The sequence below is a fragment of the Silurus aristotelis genome, assembly GCF_946808225.1.
Source record: "Silurus aristotelis genome assembly, chromosome: 15".
Classification (NCBI taxonomy): domain Eukaryota; kingdom Metazoa; phylum Chordata; class Actinopteri; order Siluriformes; family Siluridae; genus Silurus; species Silurus aristotelis.
In genome coordinates this window covers 23,547,706-23,572,134 of record NC_139588.1, presented here as the reverse complement: position 1 = coordinate 23,572,134, position 24,429 = coordinate 23,547,706, and the positions used below count along the sequence as shown (strand labels likewise).

The window sequence follows — 24,429 nt, the reverse complement described above, 5'->3', positions numbered from 1 at the left end:
ATACATAATTAAAAGCATGCCTATAACCTCCTTGGATATTCCTGGTGTGCACCTACGGCCCAGATGTCGAGCATTACCCTGTCTGACCTCTCCAGGCCTGCAGCGGCGGCGGCTGATCCCTGCTCCCCTGCCCGATAGCACCTCTCCTGGCAGGAAGGCTGGAGCTGCAGGCCAGCGGGTGGACCTGCCTCAGCTGGGGGGCTCCGTGAAGGATGCCTTTGAGATTAAAGTGTACGAGATAGATGACATGGAGAGGCTGCAGAGATGCAAGGAAGGCATGGTGACTGAGGTGAGAGCATTTGAGCTGCATGATTGATTTTAAAGTGTTTTTTTGTGGTTAAGCATGGTGTACTGGGGGGGGTTTCAGAGTTTTGCTCCGAGAATAAAATTTGTAACCCTTTTTATACTACGCTTGTAATGTTTATTAAACGTTAATTTAGAACCTGTTATTCATTGCACACGTTTGCAAAAAGTAATGTTCTTTGCATAGAATGGTTTCATTATGTAGTATTTAGTTCTTTATATACCCAACGGCATTTAAAGCTAATTAAATGATATAGGAAATAAAATGCTGTGTTATGATGTTATATAAAATAATGATGAATGACATTATTTTTGTGTATCACTTCCTGGAATGTTTTGCTCGTTTTAAAACACAACAATTATACAAGCACTAAATAAATTTTTAATTATTATGAAATGACACATCTGAGAGAGAAGCACCAGTCACGCCTCCTTCCAACACCCAACACTCTCGCTCAGCCTCTCCCTCCTATTACCCAACTATACCTACAAGTTTTTGTTTCCTTGCAAACTTGGTAATGTAACAGTATGAAGATTTCCTTTGACCAAACAAATCTTTAGATGTTACACTTTATTTTCATTGAAAAATCCTTCTTTAGCAGGAAGAACAGCTTTATATGTTCTCAGGACAGTTTGTTTCTCCAAACATTTAGCTGATATACTGTTTCTTGTAAAACTCAGCAAAGATGTTCTTTCCTAGTTGGAGTTTTCTTGTTCATCCCAGAGCAGTTCAGTAGGATTTAGGTGCGGTGACTAGGAAGGTCGTTCCATGATAAAAGTCACTCCAGACATCTGTTTACTCTCTAAATAACACTTACAGAACTCAGACGTGCTCTTCGGCTCATCGTCTTGTTGAACGATTAAGTCGCTTCCAATGAGCTGCAGTCCAGACGGAACTGCATGGTGATGAAGTGTGGAATGGGAGACACAAAGGTTCACTTTCCGAAACCTTTACTGCTTCAAAACAACCCCAAACCATTACACTTCCATCTCCATGTGTGAGTGTGGGGGTGAGGGAGTCTGATCACATCTTCTTACACAAGTTCTTCTATTAGAGACACAAATGTCCCATTTGGACTCCTAAGAACTTTTATCCACTGTCCAATTCATTTTATATGAACAAAAGGAAGATGTGTCTTAAAAACCATAAAAGACTTGGGGTTTCCCAACTTTTGTTAGCCGCTGTAGATTGTTGGATGTCTGTAAAACAAGGTCTTGAGCTCAGTAATGTTCCTAGACACAATAGTTTTCAGGATCTGTGTACTGCTCTGTCCTGAAAGTGCTTTAACTCTGATACAAAGAGCTCACACTGGAGACTCCTTCTTTATTACTATACTGTATATTTAAGAATTCTAAGAAAGTGGTTGCTCAGTGGACAAGATGTTGGACTTTTAATTAAGATTAAAAGTCCAACAGAAGGTTGTAAGTTCAAATCCCAGCAACACCAAATTAGACCAAATTAGAGGAGCAAAAGTGGATCGAGTTGGACAGAAAACATGGCCTGCTAGTATCCTAGAACAAAATCTTTCCTGTCTCCACGTGATGACACGAAGAAACCCGGAATCGCTCGTCGTCCCTAATTGAGCATGATGTTAATTAAAAAGCGTAAGCACCTGCGGCGGTCCCCGAGTCCCTCTCTCCCTGTGATCAGGGGGGCACGGCAGGAATTTGCATGTGTAGAGGTGATCTCAGGAACAATTAGCGCCATCTCATCAGCGCGTGACAGACACTTTTAGCCTGTGATGAATGAGGCGTGTTCTCACAATCTGCAATCTGTCTGATGGCTCTTTAAAGTCGGTGCTGTGCTGCATGTCCACCCCATGGATCGTTAACCCTTCGCGCTAGTCTGAACCCCCATCGCCGGCGGCACGTGGAATGATTTATCTTAGGGTAGGAAGAGCTCCATTTCTCCCTGCACTCCAGGAAGAGGAGGAGGAGCTGTTTTTCTGCCGAAATGACGATCTTCATTTACTTTATCTAATAGTCTTTTTCATCTCTGCGTCAATTACATTTGCATTAGCATACGCAAACAACCCCACCCCCCCACCCCCACCGCTTGTCACACGCTCCACAGCTCTCCGAAGATATGTTAATTAAAAGGCAAATATTTTACCCCACAGTGCTCCTGAATGCAATTCTGGATTCTGACTGGTCAGAAGGGATTGATTGTATTTTATTTTATTTTTTTAGAAACGCAGCTTCGGTTTGTATTGAAGCCCTCGTTCTGATCACCATAATCCGTTCTAGAGCGAAAGTTCATCCGTAGTGATGTGGTAAAGTTTTCTTAAAGCAACCGCATGTTTATGGAACATTTATGGAAGAAGACTCCAGTGTCAGACTTAAAGCTATGTGTTTAAGTGAATGTATAGGCATAGGAATTGTGAAAGTGTATGCAGTGTAATAATGAGGAAAAGAAAAAAGTTGAACATATCGCACATAAGTTGGTTTTTGGAATTTCAGACATTCCCCAGCTTTGAAAGTAACTATGGATAAAGGGATTAAAAGTACAATCTCACTCATCAGGCAGTGCTTTTCATTCATTTCCAGTGTTTCAGTGATGACCTACCTGATTCAATCCCATCGTTATAACCCACGTCTGTAGAAAGCATCAGTATTATAGAGAAGTGCAGTAGAACAGAGCGCTGCATCACACACAGGATCTCATACAATAAAGCAAGAAACCCAACTGAACACAATTCAACACGTCTCCTTTCACTGGAGCCACAACTGCACCACCCGCATACATCATCTCCAGCAGAATCACCGATATTCACCTCGTAACATCACAACGGGGTTTCCTGTGTTTTTTCTGTATATATTCGGGATTTTAAATAAAGGCAAATTGGGATTTTGTGCAAATTTTATAGGAAAGAAAACACAAAAATATAAACTGTTCATGAAAAACCTCAACAACTCTTTGGATCTGTTTTGGTGTTGTTTCCGCACCGTGTCCAGCTTTTCTTGAAAAATTCATCTTGTAAATGTCCTTGTAGGTGTTTCTGTGACCAAATCAGTTTCTTCCCCTCTGTCAGTCGTTGTGAAATGAAAAAATCAGCTATTAAATTCACATGAATGTATTCGAGATTGTGAAGTTTGCTACAGATGCGGGTTGTGAGCTCTGACTAGTGACGCTCTCTGACCATCCAATCACAGGACGTTAAAAATGCAGACGTTATCGGATGCCTGCTAGAGAGCCTTGGAGTCATCAACTCAAAATCTGATTGGTTACAGCAACATACAGTTTATGCTTAATTAAAGCCTCTATACACAATGTAACAGCTGAAATCTGATTGGATAGAAACGCCAACGTAAACAGACCCTATAAAATGTAGAAAATACACTATTGGGGAAGAATTGAATACATAATCATGGACAAAAATTCATTTAAAACGTTAGATAGAATTATTTATTTAATAGATTGAGATCTTTAAAGCTTTCTGTTTTCTGAAGGTCATTTTCTGAAGGTCATAGGAATTCATTGGGTTTTCATTGCGCCAGTGCAAAAAATAAAAAATAAGATAAAATGAAATTTTAAATAAGATTCATCTTAATTAAATTAAATTAAATTAAATTAAATTAAATTAAATTAAATTAAATTAAATTAAATTAAATTAAATTAAATTAAATACTGTTAAAAAAAACCCAAATAAATTAAAAACAATATCCTGGATAAAACCACCCCACGCTCTGAGGAGATTTGGTCCTGGTGAGCTCTGTGCCCTTATTTATAGTTCAGCCGTAATGAAATCCAGCCTATCGAGTGTCAGCACACAGATTAGTCCTGACTGGAGTTGAAGCTGAGCTGTAAGTTTGCAGTGATGTTTAGAGTTTTTGTGCTTGGGCTCTGCAGTGAGATAAACACGTCCTGGTCGCTGTGTGTATCTCGTCCCAGGGATTGCAGTACTTCAGCGCTCGCCTCAGAATGCTGGAGAAGAGACAGCAGCAGATCCGCATGCTCAGGACCAAGCACGAGAGGCTGAGGAGGGAACTGGAGGACGCCAAGACTCGACTGATGCTCGACCCCGAGAAGTGGGCAGGAGAGTGTGAGTTCACGTCCTGTAGTGTTTGAAGAGTAGTTTACACACAAGGTATTTAATCTCAGATAACAGTGGTGAAGTGGTGTTTAATTTTTTTTGTAGATGTAAAGTTACATGACAACTGGAAAAGTTTCTGAGTAGGAATTCCTTATGGAGACACACACACACACACACACACACACACACACACACACACACACACACACACACACACACACACACACACACACACACACCATGTCTGAGTTTTTGCTGAATAGGGTCATGATTTATAAAGTGAGACAGACACCATAGGGGCTTCACAACCAAAACACTTTCTGCTCTGATTGCAGGAGGGAAAATAACGGCTTATTGATTCAAGGACATGCCGCACCAACACACACACACACACACACACACACACACACACACACACACACACAGAGCAGCTTTTATTTATTTACTCACACTTGCTCCGACTAACATTCTTTAAAAGTACAATTGGACTTCAGCGACTTTGTGCTGTTGTATTGATCGCTAACAGAATGATCGTCTCTGCACTCCAGCACTGCTCAGGCTTTTCACTCTGGTGCTTGTGGCCTGTTCTGTATTTATTTTACACAGAAGCTAAATTAATATTTAGATTAGCTGATGAATATGCAGTGTGTGTAGCTTCTAAATTAAAACCCAGTCAGTGTGAGAACTGGTTTGTTCCGGTAACTTTATCCTTATAGGCTTATCTCTATTGGTTTATCCCACAGAGGTGCTTTTTACCTGTCACATGTACGTTACAGCACAGTGAAAACCTCACTTCACATATACAGTATATATATATATATATATATATATATATATATTCAGGACCCCTGGAGCACAGAAGGTTAAAGGCTTTGAACCCCTGACCTTCTGATCTCCTCATGGATATAGTGTGATCTTTATAGGTTTATCATTAGAGCTTTACCTTCTTATATTCTTATCCATGCACATCTGTCCATAGATGTTTCTTCTTATATGTTTCTCTATTTGTATGTTTATCAATATACATTTATACATATACATATATTCTTGTATCTATTTGGTTTATCCTTATAGGTTACTGTTATACATTTATTTCTATAGGGTTTATCCATATACATTTATTTCTATAGGGTTTATCCATATACATTTATTTCTATAGGGTATATCCATACACAGTGTAACCCGGTTATGTCGATGTCCTAAGGGGTCGCCAAAAAGCATGGAGGTAACCGATGATCAAGATAAACGAAAATCTAAATGGCGGCAGTATATTAACGTGCTTGAAATTTCTTTATGTACATGATGTGCGTTAATAAATGTGAATGTGCATGCACGTGTTTTTGGAGGGTTTTTTACACAACAGCGTTGCCGCGATTTGTTTAATGAAGTCATGCTATAAAAATACATACAGTACATGTTTATCTGTCAGGAATCCACCTGCCACGCCCCCTTCAGCCCCCTTCAGCGTGTCAGGTGTTTTTCTCGGCCGCTTTCTCTGAAGCTCCCGGCTTCAATCATGCACATCTGGTGCTCGTTTATCATCATCACCAGCTCCTATTTAAACTTCCACACTCTCACTGTCCGTTATTGTTGGTATATGTTGGTTCACGGCGGTCGTTGTTCTTGTATCTTTCTGGTATATCCTCATAGGTTATCGTTATACATTTATTTCTATAGGTTTATCCATATACATGCATCTGTGTAGTTTTATTTCTATAGTCTTGTTCCCATACATTTACCTTATACATTAACCCTAAAGGATTATCAATGATATTTTTTTTCCTGCACCTTTATTTCTCCAGGTTTATTCCTAAGATTTGAGATGTAAGATTTTTTATGAGTTGGTGTGTATATGCGCACCCACGAAGGTTTATTCCTATATGTTTATCCATATATAAATTGAACACTGTAGGTTTATCCCTACACATTTCCCCTGTATCATTCCTATAGTTTTATTTCTATACTGTAGTCTTATCTCTATATCTTTATCTCTGAAGGTTTATTTATTTATTGTTTATTCCTTTACATTTATCCCTATAGGTTTGTTCTTAAATGTTTATTACTATAGCTGTTTGCCCCTATATATCTAGCTATGGATGTTTATAGATATGTATAGATATATGGTTATAGATGTGAAATTGAATGTAACATAATAGAACAGTGGGGGGAGTGGTGGCTCCAGCGGTTAAGGCGCTGGGTTACCGATCGGAAGGTCAGGGGTTCAAGCCCCGGTATCGCCAGGCTGCCACTCTTGGGCCCTTGAGCAAGGCCCTTAACCCTCTATGCTCCAGGGGAACCTTATGAGAATAATAAATCAAGGACCGTGACCTCGGAGCGACATGGGGCCGCCTTCCCGTGGGCTCACCACCTGCAGGAGGGACCGTAAGGGACCGGTGCTGAGAGGACCGGGCAGCAGTTGAAGGCGGGGGCCTTGACAACGCGATCCCTGGACACGGAGAAGTGTCTGGGGAATCTGCTTAGACTGCTGCCCCCGCGACCCGAATTACGGATAAGCGGGAGAAGATGAATGAATGAATGAATAATAGAACAGTGAAGATGTGGATGTCTGGAGGGTCTTGGATTCAATCTCAGTGTCATTTTTTTTTTTTTGTTGTTTTTTTTAGTTGACGTGGATCCGGATCTGGACCTGGAGTCACATGATTTCCTGGAGGCTCTGGTTCAGGCCACGGAGGAGCTGGAGTTTTGCGTCAACCTGTGCAAGTCTCGCGTCATGATGGAGACGTGTTTCGACATTCTGGCCCCGACGTCCCCGGGGCAGAAGCTGGAGGTGTGAGGAGGAGATGGAACATCAATGCATATTTACTGAGATGTTTATTCACCAAACCAGGAAGTGCCTTGATTTTAATTCTAAAAAAGGTTGTTTCTGTTAGCAGATAAAAAAAAAAAATTAAAAAAAAGTTATTTTGCATTGGAATGCGTTTAAAACAGAAAGAAATAAATAACGGTGTTGAAAAAAAGGGAGAAAAGGCAATAAGGTAATTTATTGCTGATCCCAGAACCTCCTGTGGAGCAGCTTGTTTTTATTAAACTCCCCGTATTGCTTATTTATTGTTTTATTATTTATTTTTATTTATTGTTTTATTATTTATTAAATTAACGCTAACATGCTAAACCCTGTCAGTATTCATGCATTTGCAAAACTTTGCATCAGATCTATGAAAAGCTTTTACGGATTTGTATGTATGGAGTTACACTCTAGGGCCAAAAGTATTGGGACACCCGACGGGCACACACGTGTATCTGACGTCTTTCATGTGTTTGATGTCGTTCATGAACTACGAGACCCAAAGCTGTTGCAGCATGACAATGCTCCTGGGCACAAAGCCAGCTCCATGAAGATCTGCTTTACATGGGTTTAGAAGATGTGGAAGATCTCCTGCTGTAGAGCTTAAACCCTGTTGAACACATTTACGATGAATGTGAACGTTGATGTGGCCTCCTCACCATCGCCTGCATCTGTCCCTGACGTCACTAACACCGTTCTTCATTAAATCTAGTGGAACATCTTCCAAGAAGAATGGAGGTTTTTACAGCAGTTCAGCAGCATGTTCAAGAAGAAGCAGATTGCAACCTTATGGTCAGATGTCCATAAACATTTGGCACATCTAATGTGTCTCAAATAGTTGATCTCTTTCGCGAATTCAATATTTCAATTCTATAAAATTGATCGTGGCAATAAAGGAAACGTGCCAGGATAGAATCAACAGCACGCGCAAAAACAGCCTCATATATCATTCGTTTCTTTTCTTTTTTATACATTTTTTTATTCATTTGTATTTTTTTATGATTTTGTCAATTTACGAAACACTGATTTCTTTTCTTTTGTTTTGCTGCTGAGGGAAAACGTGTCTCTAAAGACTCGAGCTCATTTTGCTCGCATGTTGCTCAGTGAGCTAAAAGACAGAATTACTCGATCCTCAGAAGCTCGGTGAATTCTGATCAAACTCGGTCTTCTGGGTTCCGCTCCAGTCTTCGATTGAGTCTCTGATGATCTTTTTTTTTGGAACCTCGTACCATTTTTTCCAAAACCTTTAAACACTAAGAATTAATATTAGAATAAAGAAATCTAATTAAACCTCATTGTCTATTCAATTCTTTATTATTTTGTAATTCTGCCTAATTATTGACATTATTTTATAAGTTTGAAAAGAGTTTTCTGTTTATTTTAGAGCGATGTAAGACCACTCTTATCTTCTCAGTGTTTCCGCTTTATATTGTACAGTTTTTTTAACACTTTGTAAGAACATGTACAGAAACTTCCATATGCATCACTTCATGATTGTGAATAAAAAAATAAATAAAAGAATTTGACCTTGTAGCGATTTTCTCTGTGATCTGATGTTTCATCATTGAGTAGATTGGATTATAGAGAGAGAGAGAAAATTTTTTTTAATGCAATAAACTGCAATACAGTATTTTGCACTGTATCAGATGTAGCTTTTGCAGGTTCCTGGAAGATTCCACTGAACAACTTAATGACATTTATACAAATAACTCCAAGTGAGAAACTCTAAAGATTTGATAAATCCACAGCATCATAACGCACATTTATCTCAGTCTCAGCATCTTTTCAGCTCGGAGGATGGTGATGAAAAGCAGGAGTGCACTGAAAGCTACATTATATACACAAATATGTGCGGTCTCCTAAACATTAAATTGGTACATCCCATTCCACATGTAGTCCCCAGTCACTGTTATAATAAGCTTTATTCTTTCAGGAAGATGTTCCACTAGATTTTGTGGAGGTTTGTGCGGAGATTCCTTTAATGCCTGGGTTGCAGTCAGTGTTCACATTCGCCCCGAAGGTGTTTAATAGGGTTCATAGCAGGAGATCTTCCACATCTTCCAACCCATGGAAAGCAGATCTTCATGCTGCTGCTTTGATCATGTCAGAATAGCAGTTGCACGGCTCCAGATGTGCACAGGACGATCTGCTTTTGGCACACTGACTTATGAAGGTCGGTGCTCGTTGTGACTGTGCGCACAGCCTTGTGCTGCCATCTGCTGGGGTGTAGTCTCAAAACGTTTTGAAACCACCTCGTATAGATCAGTATGGTCCAATTATTATTTAACCACGCCCATAAAACTCCATAAAAGGCAATTTTTAAAGAAGGCAATGACAAAATGATTTCCAATAAAGCAGCTCAGCCACTGCAGCTAATTAACCTCATAGACTAGCATTGACCTTTTGTTGAATAGGGAACCATTACCCTTGTCTTAATTGAATGCCTTTAATGTTTGTGTGTGTGTGTGTGTGTGTGTGTGTGTGTGTGTGTGTGTGTGTGTGTGTGTGTGTGTGTGTGTGTGTGTGTGTGTGTGTGTGTGAACCCATATAGAACACTGCAATAACAAATCAAATTATGCAATTTGAAGCTAGTCAATCAAAGCTTCATGGTTGGTCCTGCTTTACTCTTATTGAATATAAAGTGGGATATGCACACCTGTAAATAATTTATGAATAAATAAATTCATATACAAAATAAACAACAAGACCTGTTACAGACACAAAAACAAAACAGGGGCGAAAATCCCGGTTCCTAACACATTTTTCCCAGATCCAGCCAAAACTACACCTCCACGCTCTCGGTGAGAAGCGATTCCATTACACTGCACACCGCTTACAGAAAGACGAGCCTGATTTGCATATGCAACACCGCTCATTTGCATATCGAGTGCCGTTCATTTGCATAGCGAGTGTTGTTTCAGCGCTCCTGCTCACACTTCTGGACTACGGTAATGAATAATAATGAGCCATTATAAGATTTTGTCGTCGGTGTCACGCTGGATGTTTTACTATAATCCACTGTAGTGTAGCAGGTCAGAAAACACAAAAAACGATACAAAAAATGGAGAAGCACTTTATTTCAAGGGCAGCTAGTCAAGTTCCTATAGTGTATGATTTTCTTTTATGTAAAACAAAAGAAAAGATTAAGCTTCTGTGGACTTTAATACTTATTCTAGCAAATCTGAAGAACATGTTGCATTTCTGGAGCATCTTCTGCCAAAGTTTTAAGAAGGTGTTTGTGTTAAATAAGAATACAAATCTGCGAATAAAATCATGGATACCACTGATCCATCCATCTGACTCGTATCATATATGCGCAAACCCAGCATTCGCATTGGTAAAAATTGTGACCAACACCCAGTCCCTGACCTTCACTTTCCATGTGGTTTCACTGACATCCAGATTTAGACAGAGTACTAATTAAGAGTTTCGTTAGGATCGATGCTCAATCACTGCTTTGCATATGTTTCTTTTATTAAAACATGAACTGGATTTAGTACTAAACCTTGAGGACGCCTTTTAGGTTCCATTGTAGGATACTTTAAGATGCTTCAGAGGTGTGGTGTATAATAAAGCAGAGAAATAAATAACAACGAATTGTCTGTAAAGTGAGTGAAGTGCAGTCCCTTGAGTCCAAACTTAATACTTTTACTGTATTGGCTTCATCTGATTTATTGCCAATTAAACTTGGACTTATTTTAGGGCACTGGTTTTGGTAAATATGGACTTTATAAAATTTAACATTTAATTTAGACTTAACCTTAGCTCTCTAAAAATTCAGTCTCTACTTAACCATGACAAAATCTCCACCATCTTTAGGATTTGGTTTTGATTGGATTATCACTTGACTTTTCTAAGACTCAATCTTGACTTGATCTAAGCTTGGCCTTGACATGTTAAGACTTGACTTGGCTCAGTTTTGACTCCTGAAAGACTTTTAACTTGACTTTGACTTTACTTGGACTATCTTAAAAATGTTTTAACGTGATCTTTACTTGACCTCAGTTTGCTTAAGACTTGGTCTTAACTAGACTTTGACTTTGGCCTTGACTTCCTTAAGACTTGGTCATAAATTTATCTTAACTTGTTCTTGATCATCTTAGGGCTTGTTCTTGACTGGATTAAAACTTGACCTTGACTTCCTCAAAACTAAAACTTAAATTCACCTAAGCTTGGTCTTAAAGATTTTAAGACTTGATCTTGACTTAGTCTTGACCCTCTTAAGACTCAGTTTTTACTTGACCTTGACTTTACCTGGACCACCTTAAAACTCTCTTTTTTAAATCTGATCTTGACATTCCCATGGCCTGCTTAAGACTTAGTCTTGGCTCCACCTTCGTAAAATCTCTGTCTGGACTTGGCTTCACCTCAACTCCCTGAAGACCCTGTCTTGACAATATATTTTAAATTGACTTTGACACCTATTTAATACTCTGTCTTTTTCCAAGCTTGACTTAACCTTGACTGCCTAAGGACTTTGTCTTAACTCTGTATTAGACTTGACTTAGCTTTGACCTCTTTGAAACTCAATCTTGACATAACCTGGACCCTTTTAAGTCTTGGTCTTAACTTGATCGTGATTTGGCTGCGAACTCATTTAACCCAATCTTAACCTCTACCCATTCAAGACTTGGATCTGTTTTGTACTTGTAGGTATTTTACAGGAGAGAAGAAGAACACTGAACGCTTGCCAGCTCTCTAACAGATGCGCACTTTAAGAGCCATCAGTCACTGTTGATTTGCATTGCTCGGGGATAAGATTAGGTAAACGAATGACGGCATAAAATCAGCTCAATTGCCCGCTGTAGAGCCGTTAACGAGTTACCAGACACGGAGGACTGGTGAAGCGACGCAACCACACACACGGACAGTACTGAGGCCAGTCGAGAATTTAATTACGCTACGGACTCCTCGGCTTGTGAGTCAATAAAAAATGTCGTCGAATGGAGTTATTTAATTACACTCTCGAGTGCTGTGGCTGTAAAAGTATCATTAAGCTCAAATAGGAACCCGGAGAGGTTTATAGACCTACAGGGGAACCTCGGTTTATGTGTGTATGTGCTAGCATGCTAGTCCACCTGGTCTCCTTCTCCTCAGCAGATGGCCTTGTTAAATAGAAAAAAATGGCGACGCTAGTCAGAAGACATCCATTTATTTATGTCTGAGTCGTGTTTAGCTGATGATCGTTCAGGAGGGAACTGGTGTCGTCTTCATGGACCTGTGTGTACTGTTATGTACTCCTATGATCTACTACCCCACATACCCACACACAGAAAAATGGCTAAATTACAATCACAAATAAACCTATTGAATAGGATTGAATGCAAAATTAGCAATAGTTCACAAGGATAGCTTTATAAGCATTCATAAGGACACAGCTTAACTACATTTCCACTTAAAAACAATTGATCTAAACTACAGACACCTTCTAAATGTTTTTTACCCCAATTTTGCCCCGAGTCAAGTGACAATGTTTACGACAGTGTTATCAGGCTTCGTTGGACATTCATAAGCCATTTTTGATAAATCAAAACCGTTATAAAGAGTTATACCATCAGCTTTTTCATCCTGATAGCAAATTCAACACAGCACTTAAGTGACATAAGTCAGTGTTCATGAAGCTTAATGACATATATAAATCCAATATTCTTAACATTTATCTTTATTCGATCAGTACTCATCAGTGAGTCATGATAGTGAGTTTGAAAGTTTGATTTGCTTTGATCAAGGTTATCTTGAGAGTGTTTATAAAGCTTCACGACACCTACATAAGCCAGTGACAATGAATAAATTCTACAAAAACTCTTCTTGTTGTTTTTCAATATGAAGTTTAATCTAAGATCTGATTCACATATCTGAGCTGTCATGATTAGAGTGTTCATAAGGCTTCATTATGACTACATAGGCCTATTGTGATAGATAAAACTGAAACAATTAAAAGGATGGTTAAGTCAATTTTATAATCATAAGGCTTCATAATACCTACATAGGCCTGACTGGTGGATCTTTCAGAGGCATTTATAACATTTTATGTTATTTTCTGTCAATGTTGAAGTGTGACGTAGCGTCTCAGTCGTGCGACACTATGAGTTATGTGTTCATAATGCTTTATTACACTTACTGTATTGAGGCAATTTTTGATGACAAATAAAACTTATTTATAAAAGTTTATTTCACCAATCTCTGACCGTCTCACTAGTTAACATTGTGAGGTAAAATCGAAGCATTGACATAAGGTAAGGTTATAACACTCCACAGCTTGACCTAAATTATAACCTCATGTCAAGTGACTTTGTAGCTCAAGTCAAAGTATATTGACATATTTGACATGCAATCTGAAAAATGCAGTGTTTATTAAAGATTTTAGAGCAAGTCTTTGTAAATGTTTGTTATTTTATGTAATTTTATCTCACTATGTTATTTTAAGTCACTGATATAATTTGTGTCATGTTACGTCATTGCTATATTTGTCATGTCACATATATATTACTTTGTCATTTTATGTCACTTGTATATCACTTTGTCATGTTATGTCACACATATCTATGTAAATCTATGCCACTGATATATTTCTTTATGTCATGTTATGTCCTTTATATATATTTTTATGTCATGTCACTTATATGTCTCTTATTGTAAAGTCATATCACAATTATATTAATTCACTTCATTCTTTGTCACATACAGTATATCTCTCTATGTCATGTTAGGTCACACATTTATAACGTCTATTTATTTTACTTATTTATCCCTTCATGTCTTCATTATGTCTTATGTTGCTTATATTTTATTTATATTTTATGTCATTTATATATCACTGTATATGTACATTATATTCAATGTTGTGAATCGATTCTCAAATAATGGAACATGAGGAAATCACAGACATGAACAAAATTGATTGCTTTGAATGAATTTGGCTTAAAAATTTATTTATTGTTTATTTAAAGCTTAAAAAAATGGAGTAAACTAATACAAAAATGATCAGCATCTTTTTTTCCAGGTGATTTTTCCTCTAATGTTAATCGTATTTTTTTTTATGAATGCTGGAGTAACGAAGGAAAAAAAAGAAAGAAGGAAGGTGGGAAGGTTGAGAGGAAAGCCGTTATTCCCCCTCAGGCTAGAAAGCGTAATTGAGTCCTCTTTAATGCTGAATATGTGCGAGGGTGAAGGAAATGGAGTGGCGCTTGGTGGCATGTCGTTTCTGACCTGTGACCATGTTTGTGTGTGTGTGTGTGTGTGTGTGTGTGTGTGTGTGTGTGTGTGTGTGTGTGTGTGTGTGTGTGTGTGGATCTGGTAGAAGTGTGAAATTGGTTATATTTGTCCAATGAAATAATTTTCTGCTGAATTAATGATTCGAGGTTCAACCTAAAAAAGTGCTTATTTGTTGTTTTTGTGTAGAAGTTACAGCGTCTCACAGCTCAAACCACATTCGCTCGTTTGCAGAACTACTACCTGACGTGAACGTTCTGAATGCTAAGTACCAGGAGGTTGTTTCAGTACTGAAATTCATTTCAGCTCATTTTAGAAGAGACGGTTTAAGTTATTTTTCTCTATAAAAGCTGCTGATTGCAGCCAAACTGCCCACATGTATTGACTGAAATGTGTTTCTGTGATGAAGCAGCCGAGAGCTCCAGCAAGATTCAGCGTTTAGACACACCAGGGGAGTTAATAGGAGAAAAAAAGGAGAAAGAAATGGTGAAAATGTGAAAGATGCACTTTTAAGGCTTGTTTACTGGGCGTCCCATTCAACATTTAGTCTCCGTTTTCTCTTATAATGACCTCCACTCTTCTGGGAGGGGTTCCTCTGGATTTTGTGGAGATTTGTGGCAATTCCCTCAGCCACAATGTTGATAGTAAAGTCAGGTACTGATGTAGGTGAGAAGGTGAGGAGGCCTGGGGTCTCACATTCATCCCGAAGGTGTTCAAAAGGGTTGTAGATCTACAGCAGCCCACTCAAGATCTTCTCAAGGCCTCTAGAGCCATATGTGGTTCTTCTCCAAAATGTTGGAGGCACAATTGTATAGGACGTATTTGCATGAAGTTTTAGGAGACCCAAACCTGTGGCATGACAATGCCAGCTCCATGAAAATCTGCTTTCCTTGGGATAAACGATGTGAAAGATCTTTTGCTGTAGAGCTCTTAAACATCTTTGGGATAAATGTGAATGCTGACTCCACCCCATACCTCCTCACCTTCTCACCTGACTTTACTAACACACATAGTTGTGGCTAAATGAAGCTCCACAAAATCTATTGGAACATCTTCCCAGAAAAGTGGGGCTTATATAACAGCAAATTGGGACCGAATGGGGAATGTGACGTTCAGAAGGAAGCACATATGCTCAGGTGTTCACCAACTTTTGGGCATAAAGTGTATTTTTAAAGCATCTATAAGGTGGTATCCAAAGGTTTGGAGACTAGTTTTGTAACACGGCAACAGGTGGCAGCACGAGGCTGCACGCACAGTCACAGGAAGCACCGAACTTCATGAGTCAGTGTGCCAAAAGACATCATCCTGTGTACATTGAAGTCTGCTCAGTTTCTCGCCAGAAACAACATGATCTCGCGTCCACAACCACCCTACTTGCCAGATTTGGCTCCGCTTCTGAAAGATGAAGATCCAGCTCAGAGCTCAACATTTTCACACCATTGCAGAGATCCAGCATGAATCGGAGAAGATGTTAGGAATATGGATTAGAATGATACGTAGGAATAAAATTTTTTTTGTTGTTGTATATTATCTATCCTTTTGTTGAGTTGATTAAGGACAGGAAGCAGGACTGGGCACAACAGGAAGTCATTTGTCAGGAAATGCCGGCTGTGTTTCTTTGACAGTGTGTGAGTGCAGTGAAGACGATGGTGTGATTGACCCATGCTGATGATGCGATGCCAAGCTGTTTCTTTCCTCGTAGAGGGTCTGACAGTGATCGGGTTAATTGCTTCTTGTCACCCTGCATGTGTGTGTGTGTGTGTGTGTGTGTGTGTGTGTGTGTGTGTGTGTGTGTGTGTGTGTGTGTGGAGAGTGTGTATAGGGTGTGTAGTAAACGGTTGTCTTTGTGCCGCCTGTCACATCTTACACATTAATCCCATCAATGGAGCGTCATGGCAACCGTTTGCATTGTGGCTCATTGAAAAGACCTTTATGTAGGTTTTTTAAAAAACATATATTAGTTTGTGTGTGTGTGTGTGTGTGTGTGTGTGTGTGTGTGTGTGTGTGTGTGTGTGTGTGTGTGTGTGTGTGTGTGTGTTTGCTTCTTTCAGTTAATATTATTCCTTTATGCCTAATGATGAGGTAAGTTTCTTTTTTCTGCCTTTTTATAAAATAATAAGGCCTTTTTTTTTTTTTTTTTTTTTTTTTTTCTGAGAAAAGTACATTCCTGAAAAGAATGAAAAAAAGAATGTTTTATCTCTATTAGCGCCACAGAGGTTTATTATAATCGGAATTTCTCCTTGTGCAATTAAAAAAATTTAATACAAATAAAATTTTTTTGTTTATTATTTTTATATTTTTTTGTTATCCCCTCACCACCCGGCCGCAGTACACGTCCCCTTACCACCCGACCCCAGTACACGTCCCCTTACCACCCGACCCCAGTACACGTCCCCTTACCACCCGACCCCAGTACACGTCCCCTTACCACCCGACCCCAGTACACGTCCCCTCACCACCCGGCCGCAGTACACGTCCCCTCACCACCCGGCCGCAGTACACGTCCCCTCACCACCCGGCCGCAGTACACGTCCCCTCACCACCCGGCCGCAGTACACGTCCCCTCACCACCCGGCCCCAGTACACGTCCCCTCACCACCCGGCCCCAGTACACGTCCCCTTACCACCCGGCCGCAGTACACGTCCCCTCACCACCCGGCCGCAGTACACGTCCCCTTACCACCCGGCCCCAGTACACGTCCCCTCACCACCCGGCCCCAGTACACGTCCCCTTACCACCCGGCCGCAGTACACGTCCCCTCACCACCCGGCCGCAGTACACGTCCCCTCACCACCCGGCCGCAGTACACGTCCCCTCACCACCCGGCCGCAGTACACGTCCCCTCACCACCCGGCCGCAGTACACGTCCCCTCACCACCCGGCCCCAGTACACGTCCCCTCACCACCCGGCCGCAGTACACGTCCCCTCACCACCCGGCCGCAGTACACGTCCCCTCACCACCCGGCCCCAGTACACGTCCCCTCACCACCCGGCCCCAGTACACGTCCCCTCACCACCCGGCCCCAGTACACGTCCCCTCACCACCCGGCCGCAGTACACGTCCCCTCACCACCCGGCCCCAGTGCACGTCCCCTCACCACCCGGCCCCAGTACACGTCCCCTCACCACCCAGCCCCAGTGCACGTCCCCTCACCACCCAGCCCCAGTACACGTCCCCTCACCACCCGGCCGCAGTACACGTCCCCTCACCACCCAGCCCCAGTACACGTCCCCTCACCACCCGGCCGCAGTTCACGTCCCCTCACCACCCAGCGGCAGTAGACGTCCCCTCACCACCCGGCTGCAGTACACGTCCCCTCACCACCCGGCCGCAGTACACGTCCCCTCACCACCCAACCCCAGTACATGTCCCCTCACCACCCGGCCCCAGTACACGTCCCGTCACCACCCAGCCCCAGTACATGAGAATGATGAGTTACTGTTTAAAGCCTGACTGTTCTGAATCTCTAACACTGGAGACTCCTTTCATTAATCCTACAGAAAAAACTCCTTACACAAAAACATCACAATATTAATGATGTCATGTGAACCTACTGTCACTATGGAAATGATCCTGGTGCCAGAGCTGCTGTTATAGGAAAGTAAGCCACGCCTCCTGGCCAATCATAACGCAGAATTCTCCAGCTCTGTACTCGAACCTCTTTTCCGTCGAAAAATCGCTCATTAACTCCATGTTTTTCTTTTCAGCTCATTGTGTGAACAAGACAAACATCAGTGTGGAGGGTCCTCGAGTCTCGACCACATCATTAGTGTGTGTGTGTGTGTGTGTGTGTGTGTGTGTGTGTGTGTGTGTGTGTGTGTGTGTGTGTATCACAGTGTCATAAAACCAGTACAGATTAGTGTTTGGCACTACGCCTATTTAATAAAAAATTTTAAAAAACCTGCATTAAAAATGTTGTGTTGTGGTGTTTTGTGTTCACTTGTGCTTTGTTGTGTTGTTTAGTGTTTGATGTGGTGTATTTGTTGTTCTAAAGTGTGTTGTGTTTTATTGTGCTGTGTTTTGTAGTGTTGTGTATTCGTTTGCTGTGTTGTGTTGTTTTGCCTTGTGTGTTGTTGTGATGTACTGTGTGGTGTAGTGTTGTGTTTTGTTGTCATGGTTTTTTGTTGTGCTGCATTGTGTTGTATTGTGTAGTGTTGTGTTTTCTTGTGCTGTGCTGTGCTGCATTGTGTAGTGTTGTGTTTTCTTGTCTTGTGTTTGTTGTGCTTTAGTGTGATATGTTACATTGTGCTGTGCTGTGCTGTGTAGTGTTGTGTTGTGCTTTGCTGTATTGTGTCTGGTGTGTTGTCTTGTGTTTTGTTGTGATGTACTGTGTGGTGTAGTGTTGTGTTTTGTTGTCATGGTTTTTTGTTGTGCTGCATTGTGTTGTATTGTGTAGTGTTGTGTTTTCTTGTGCTGTGCTGTGCTGCATTGTGTTGTGTTGTGTTTTCTTGTCCTGTGTTTGTTGTGGTTTAGTGTGTTATGTTACATTGTGCTGTGCTGTGTAGTGTTGTGTTGTGCTTTGCTGTATTGTGTCTGGTGTGTTGTCTTGTGTTTTGTTGGTGTGTGCTGTATTGTGTAAGGTTGTGTTGTGCAGTGTTGTAAAGTGTTGTTTTTTGTTGTGTTGCATGGTTTTATCATTTGTTGCACTGCACTGTGTAATATTGTGTTGCGCTGTACTGTATTGTCGTGTGTTTTGTTGTGCTGTATTGTTGTGTTATCTTGTGTTGTATTGTGCAGTGTTGTTTTGTTGTGTGTTTAGTTGTGCTGTATTGTGTTGTGTTATCTTGTGTTGTGTAGTGTTGTGTTGTTGTGTTTTTTTGTGCTGTTTTGCAAGGCCCCTCTGCTCCAGGGTCCTCACCTCATGATGGGATATGTGAGGAAATGATTTCACTGTTTCAGTGTGTGTGACAAATCAAATCCTCTTCCTTCTTTCTTCTATTATATTGTATTGTGCTGTGTGTGTGTGTGTGTGTGTGTGTGTGTATGTGTGTGTGTGTGTGTGTGTGTGTGTGTATATGTGTGTGTGTGTGTGTGTGTGTGTGTGTGTGTGTGTGTATATGTGTGTGTGTGTTTATGACTCCTCTTTGTGCTACTAAATGAAATTTTCCCTGTAATTACATTTGGCTGTAATTGTTAGTGAGGTTTGGACTCGGGTGCCGGTGATGTTAATCTGAATGTGCCCTGTTATAGCGTTGAATTTGACATAATAGGGTGGAGCCTGGTCACAAATGGGCGGAGCTTATATCATGGACATGTGGTAACATTTATATGCTTCTAATTTAAATACAGATCTTTTTCTCTTGAATATTTATTTTTATTGTAATTAGGTTTGCTGCCCCTTTTTATTAATGGTTTCCTTCCAGGAATGGGTGCATGTTTTTGAGCAATTTGTAGGTGACTTCAAACTCTTCCATGGAGCTCCAAAAGCCTAGGGGTTTCTATCCATGAGAGCTTCGTGAACCATTAAATACATCCATCAGCATCCATTTTGAAGGTCTCACAAATGATCAGTAAACATATCTTAAGGTTTTCATTTTCTCCCACTTATCCGTAATTCGGGTCACGGGGGCAGCAGTGTAAGCAGGCCCCCGCCTTCGACTGCTGCCCAATCCTCACAGCACCGTCCCTTACGGTCCCTCCTGCAGGTGGTGAGCCCACGGGAAGGCGGCCCTACGTCACTCCGACATCACGGACCTTGATATTTCCCTCGTAAGGGACCCCGGGAGCATAGAGGGTTAAGGGCCTTGCTCAAGGGCCCAAGGGTGGCAGCCTGGCGATACCAGGGCTTGAACCCCAGACCTTCCGATCAGCAACCCGGCGCCTTAACCGCTGGAGCCACCACTCCCCCTTAATCTTAAGGTAATAAATACAAATATAGACATTAGTAAGACATTAGTAAGAGCAATAACAACTATTATAGACAAATGTGAGACTCTGTTTGCTGTGAAGGATGAAGCTTCAGCACACACACATGCTAATCATCTGTACATAGGAATCATGTGCAGGTGCTTGTGGAAAACCTAGTCCTGGTCCGCAGGTGCCTTTATCCAGAGCGATTTACAATGATATCATTCACTTTTCCAAACAAAATGTAGGATTTGGATTCGGAAATGTCCTACAAATAACCTTCTATGAACCCTAATGTCCAGAAGACCTGTTTTTTCCTTTCTTGGTCACAGGATATTTATTGTTGGATCCTGTTCCAGTCCATTTATTGAGATAATGTCTTTAGTATTAGAATGAAGCGACAATCAAGTCAAAGTCCACGGGGGTTCTTGGGAAATTAAAACGCACGGATGGACATGGAAAAAAGGACAATGTGTGTTTCTGGATTGTAAGTTTCCAAAAGAGGCTGAAAAATGCAGATAATCAAAGTAAAAAAAGAAGGTTTTGGAATGTTTTCCTCCCAGCCTTTCTCTTGCTTTGCTTTGCATTTAGTGCTGATGATATTCTTAAATTCTGGATTCTGATTGGTCAGAAGTTGATCACTATGCTTCATGTGCTACAGCAGATGACTTGATGTTCAGATTTCTGTCTCCAGTGTGAGAAGTAAAGCTGTAGGTTTTCCAACTTCAAGCTGCAGGAGGTTTTTCAGCGCTGTGTTGTGTGTGTTGTGTGTGTTGTTGTTTTGTTAAAGATAAAGGTTGATTAGATTTATATACTGTGTGTATCCTGTTATATATTTATTTATATATTCGTCATTCTTTATTAGCAAAGAAGTGTGGAAAACCACAAAAAAAAAAGACAAATATTATCAAACAAATAAAAAACAGATCAAATAAATAAATAAGTAAATATTTGCACAAACAAAAAGATTATATATTTATTTATTAACGTTATTCGGTCGATAAAAAAGGCATGGGTAAATGAACAAATGTAATAAATGACACTTAATTACTCTCTTAATTAAAAAGTATTGCAACATTTAAATTTCAATACCATTTATTAAAGAATTAAAATATAACAACATTGTATTAACATTTTATTAAAATAAATTTTTTTAATTGATTAATTAATTAATTCCTTTATTTTTTATATAGATGTACTTTTTTACTCCACTATATTTAATGCACAATGAACATTTTGGAACCTCTGTTGAAGATCTCATTAACACTTCCTGACCCACATCTGCTGCCTCGAATCCAAAATGAGCTTGAATACTTTCCAAAACCTTTGAAAAGCAGATTTTGTTGAAGTTGAATAAAAAATGTTGCCCCTCGCTGAGACTGAGCTCTGCATCAAATCACAGTCAGCTCTAAAAAATTTGTCTACAATTTATAGAAATTGATTTATTTTCCGTTAAAAAAACTGTCAGCCTCGGATTTTATATGTAATTAGTGTATTACTATAAAAATTTAAGTCAATTCTACCACTTCTGTAGACACTCTGTATGTGTGAATGACAGTTTTATGGCTTCAAATGATTGTATTGTACTGAGCACAATCTCACCACCCCACACCGGTCAGACATTTCAAAATAAATGACGTCATTATTCATGTGCAGTTGCATGTGGTTTCTTAGAGTTTTTGGTGGGTAGTGAAATTAGAAATCTTTTAGTAAGTTTTTGGTTTTATTTCCCACAGAAAGGCTGTTTTTAAGCACTGAAAAACATTTCAATGTTTCAAATAGTGTTTCACTTTCAATTCAATTTTATTTTTACAGCGTATTTTTATAATAGACATTGTCTCAAAGCAGCTTTACAGGATGTAAGAATTATAGATCAAAAATGCAAATATAGTTCATTATTTGTATTTATCCCCCGATAAGCAGCCTGGGGTAAAACTCCCTTAGATGTTATGAGGAAGAAACTTTGAGAGTCCGTTTTGGAACCAAGAGCTATTCAACATCTGAGATTCAACACCTCCATGCCAGAGCCTTTAAATGTGTAATAATGGAGAAACAGCATATTTAAAAAGTTATTTTTATCCATTAAAAATGTTGTTTATCCTCAAAGTCCAATGTCTGACATTTTCAAAAAGTGCGATTCAACAGGAGCTGGTACATCTGTAGATTGTTCTTGAGCCACGCTGGGTCTTACGGGGTCTTCTCTTTTTAATTTCAGACAAAACGTTTGTGTAATTACAATTACAGTATATATCACCTTTTTTATTATTTCTCTTTACCCCCTGTCACCTAAATTTTTATTCACCCCTAGGATATTTCAGGAAGGTTCCACTAATCACATGATCCACATCATTCAGGATCACCAGAAAAGAAAAAGTAAGTTCTTTTTGTCTGTATTTTTCCCTTGATTTTCTGAGAATAATATTAATAATAACTGTAAGGAGATCATTAGAATACCTAGAACTTTGTCATCATGGATGTGGGTTAAGTAGATTCTGGGTACAAAATGAAAAAAAAAATTATTATAATGATTAAACTCTTAAAATTCATAGGTTTAAAACAAACTGGATGAAGTATTGAAATATTACAATACAAAAATGTATACAATAACAATAACAAGCTACATATACATGAAAACAAGGTTAACCAAGAGGTTTTATTGGCCACCGAAGATCTTTAAAGTATTTGTAAAGTATTTGAAGTAATTAAAGTATTAGTAGAAAAGCTGTACCTGAACCTTAATCCTGATAGATCATTTATTCCTCACTCACTATTGTGCGTTTGTTATTCATCCAATTTATAAAGCATCAGCTCAACGTTTTTTGACGTTGACGTCAAACGGCTTGACCAGGAAATCAGAATCAGTTCTGAAGCTGCCACCAAGCAACGTAACACTTATTCCTGGTAAAACATACACAATAAAAATCCCTAGCAACAGCCTGCATGCTTGTAACCATCCCCATTCATGGCATGTCAGTTTGGATAAAGCAGTGAAGGCTTTGACGCAGATGATGTTTAAGGAACGCTCTCTGAATAATGTATGACTTGTATTTGTGCCACAGTATGGATACATGAAGAGGGTTTATGTTTTTAAAGAGAACTTACCGAGTAACACACCGTCATTAAATCTTTTAAATCTTTTGGCCTGGTTTCTGTATAATAAACAGCCAAATCAGAAATCACACTCTTGGGTCAAAAGTCAAGGACAAAGTGTGTACTTTCTGCAAATAAAGCAAATAAGCAGCTTATACTGTCAAATTAAAACAAAAGTGGACCCAAGATAGAGCCAATAGGTACCCTGTAGTTAACAGAGAGAAATTAACCAAAAGTAACTGAAAAATGTAACATTTTTAGGAGGTAAATTATTCAACCTATTATTAAAACTATAAAGCAGTTATTCTGAAGAAAATTAATTCAAAACCACGAGGATTAAAAGGAAATCAATACAGAGTGAAATAATGAAGGGGCCTCTTGACCAACTTTAATAAGTAAACCAGTATAATTAATTTCACTTAAAAATATATTTTTGGTACAGAAAAAAAATATAATAATCTGTATAATTGTTTTATAATTGTCACTGCCAGCAAGCAGCTCCTGACTACACAGCGGGTAAGATTATCACACCTTCTCTTTTTCTCCATTAACTAAAATAGTGAATGCATTTATTTTTCTGTCTGGTTCTGGATAATTTAATTGCTCAACATGATTTTTTTTTTTTTTTATGGATATCAGACAATCTATAAAAGCTTTCAAGAACTGTCTTTCCCAGAACACACTAAAGCTTCCCAGCAACACACTCTGTCACATTTACATTTAACGTCATTACTAAATGTCCTGCTCACTATTTACACACCTGCGATCCATCACCACTCAACATATACTGTAGAGAGATAAGTGGTCTGATGAGGCAGCAGTGCAGTTTCCTTTTGAATCCAGTTACTCTCCAGGTTTCTTCCTAAAGCCATCTCAGGGAGTTTTTCCTTCACATAGTGGCCACTGGCTCACTCATTAGGGATAAACAATTATTAGGAAAAAGCTTATAGGCAATAAACGTATTCATTGTTTTTTACAACCTTATAAACACTTTATCTGTGTAAAGCTGCTTTAAGACAATGTGTAGTGTAAAAGTGCCATACAAATAAAAGCTAATTGAATTGAACATATATATATATACAGTGGGGAAAATAAGTATTTGAACACTCTGCTATTTTGCAAGTTCTCCCACTT

General features: G+C 39.6%; 1 protein-coding gene across 2 annotated transcripts in view; it reads left to right on the top strand.

Annotated features, from left to right (window-relative positions):
* The window catches only part of kif26aa (kinesin family member 26Aa), a 104,295-nt gene extending 95,625 nt beyond the window's left edge, over positions 1 to 8,670 (top strand). For both annotated transcript variants that reach the window (XM_083562582.1, XM_083562583.1), the window contains 3 exons: positions 96 to 289; positions 4,196 to 4,346; positions 6,962 to 8,670. In XM_083562582.1, coding sequence (XP_083418708.1) covers positions 96 to 289; positions 4,196 to 4,346; positions 6,962 to 7,131 — 515 coding nt within the window. In that variant the 3' untranslated portion in view covers positions 7,132 to 8,670. The remainder of the gene's footprint in view (positions 1 to 95; positions 290 to 4,195; positions 4,347 to 6,961) is intronic.
* The last annotated feature ends 15,759 nt before the right edge of the window (positions 8,671 to 24,429 follow it).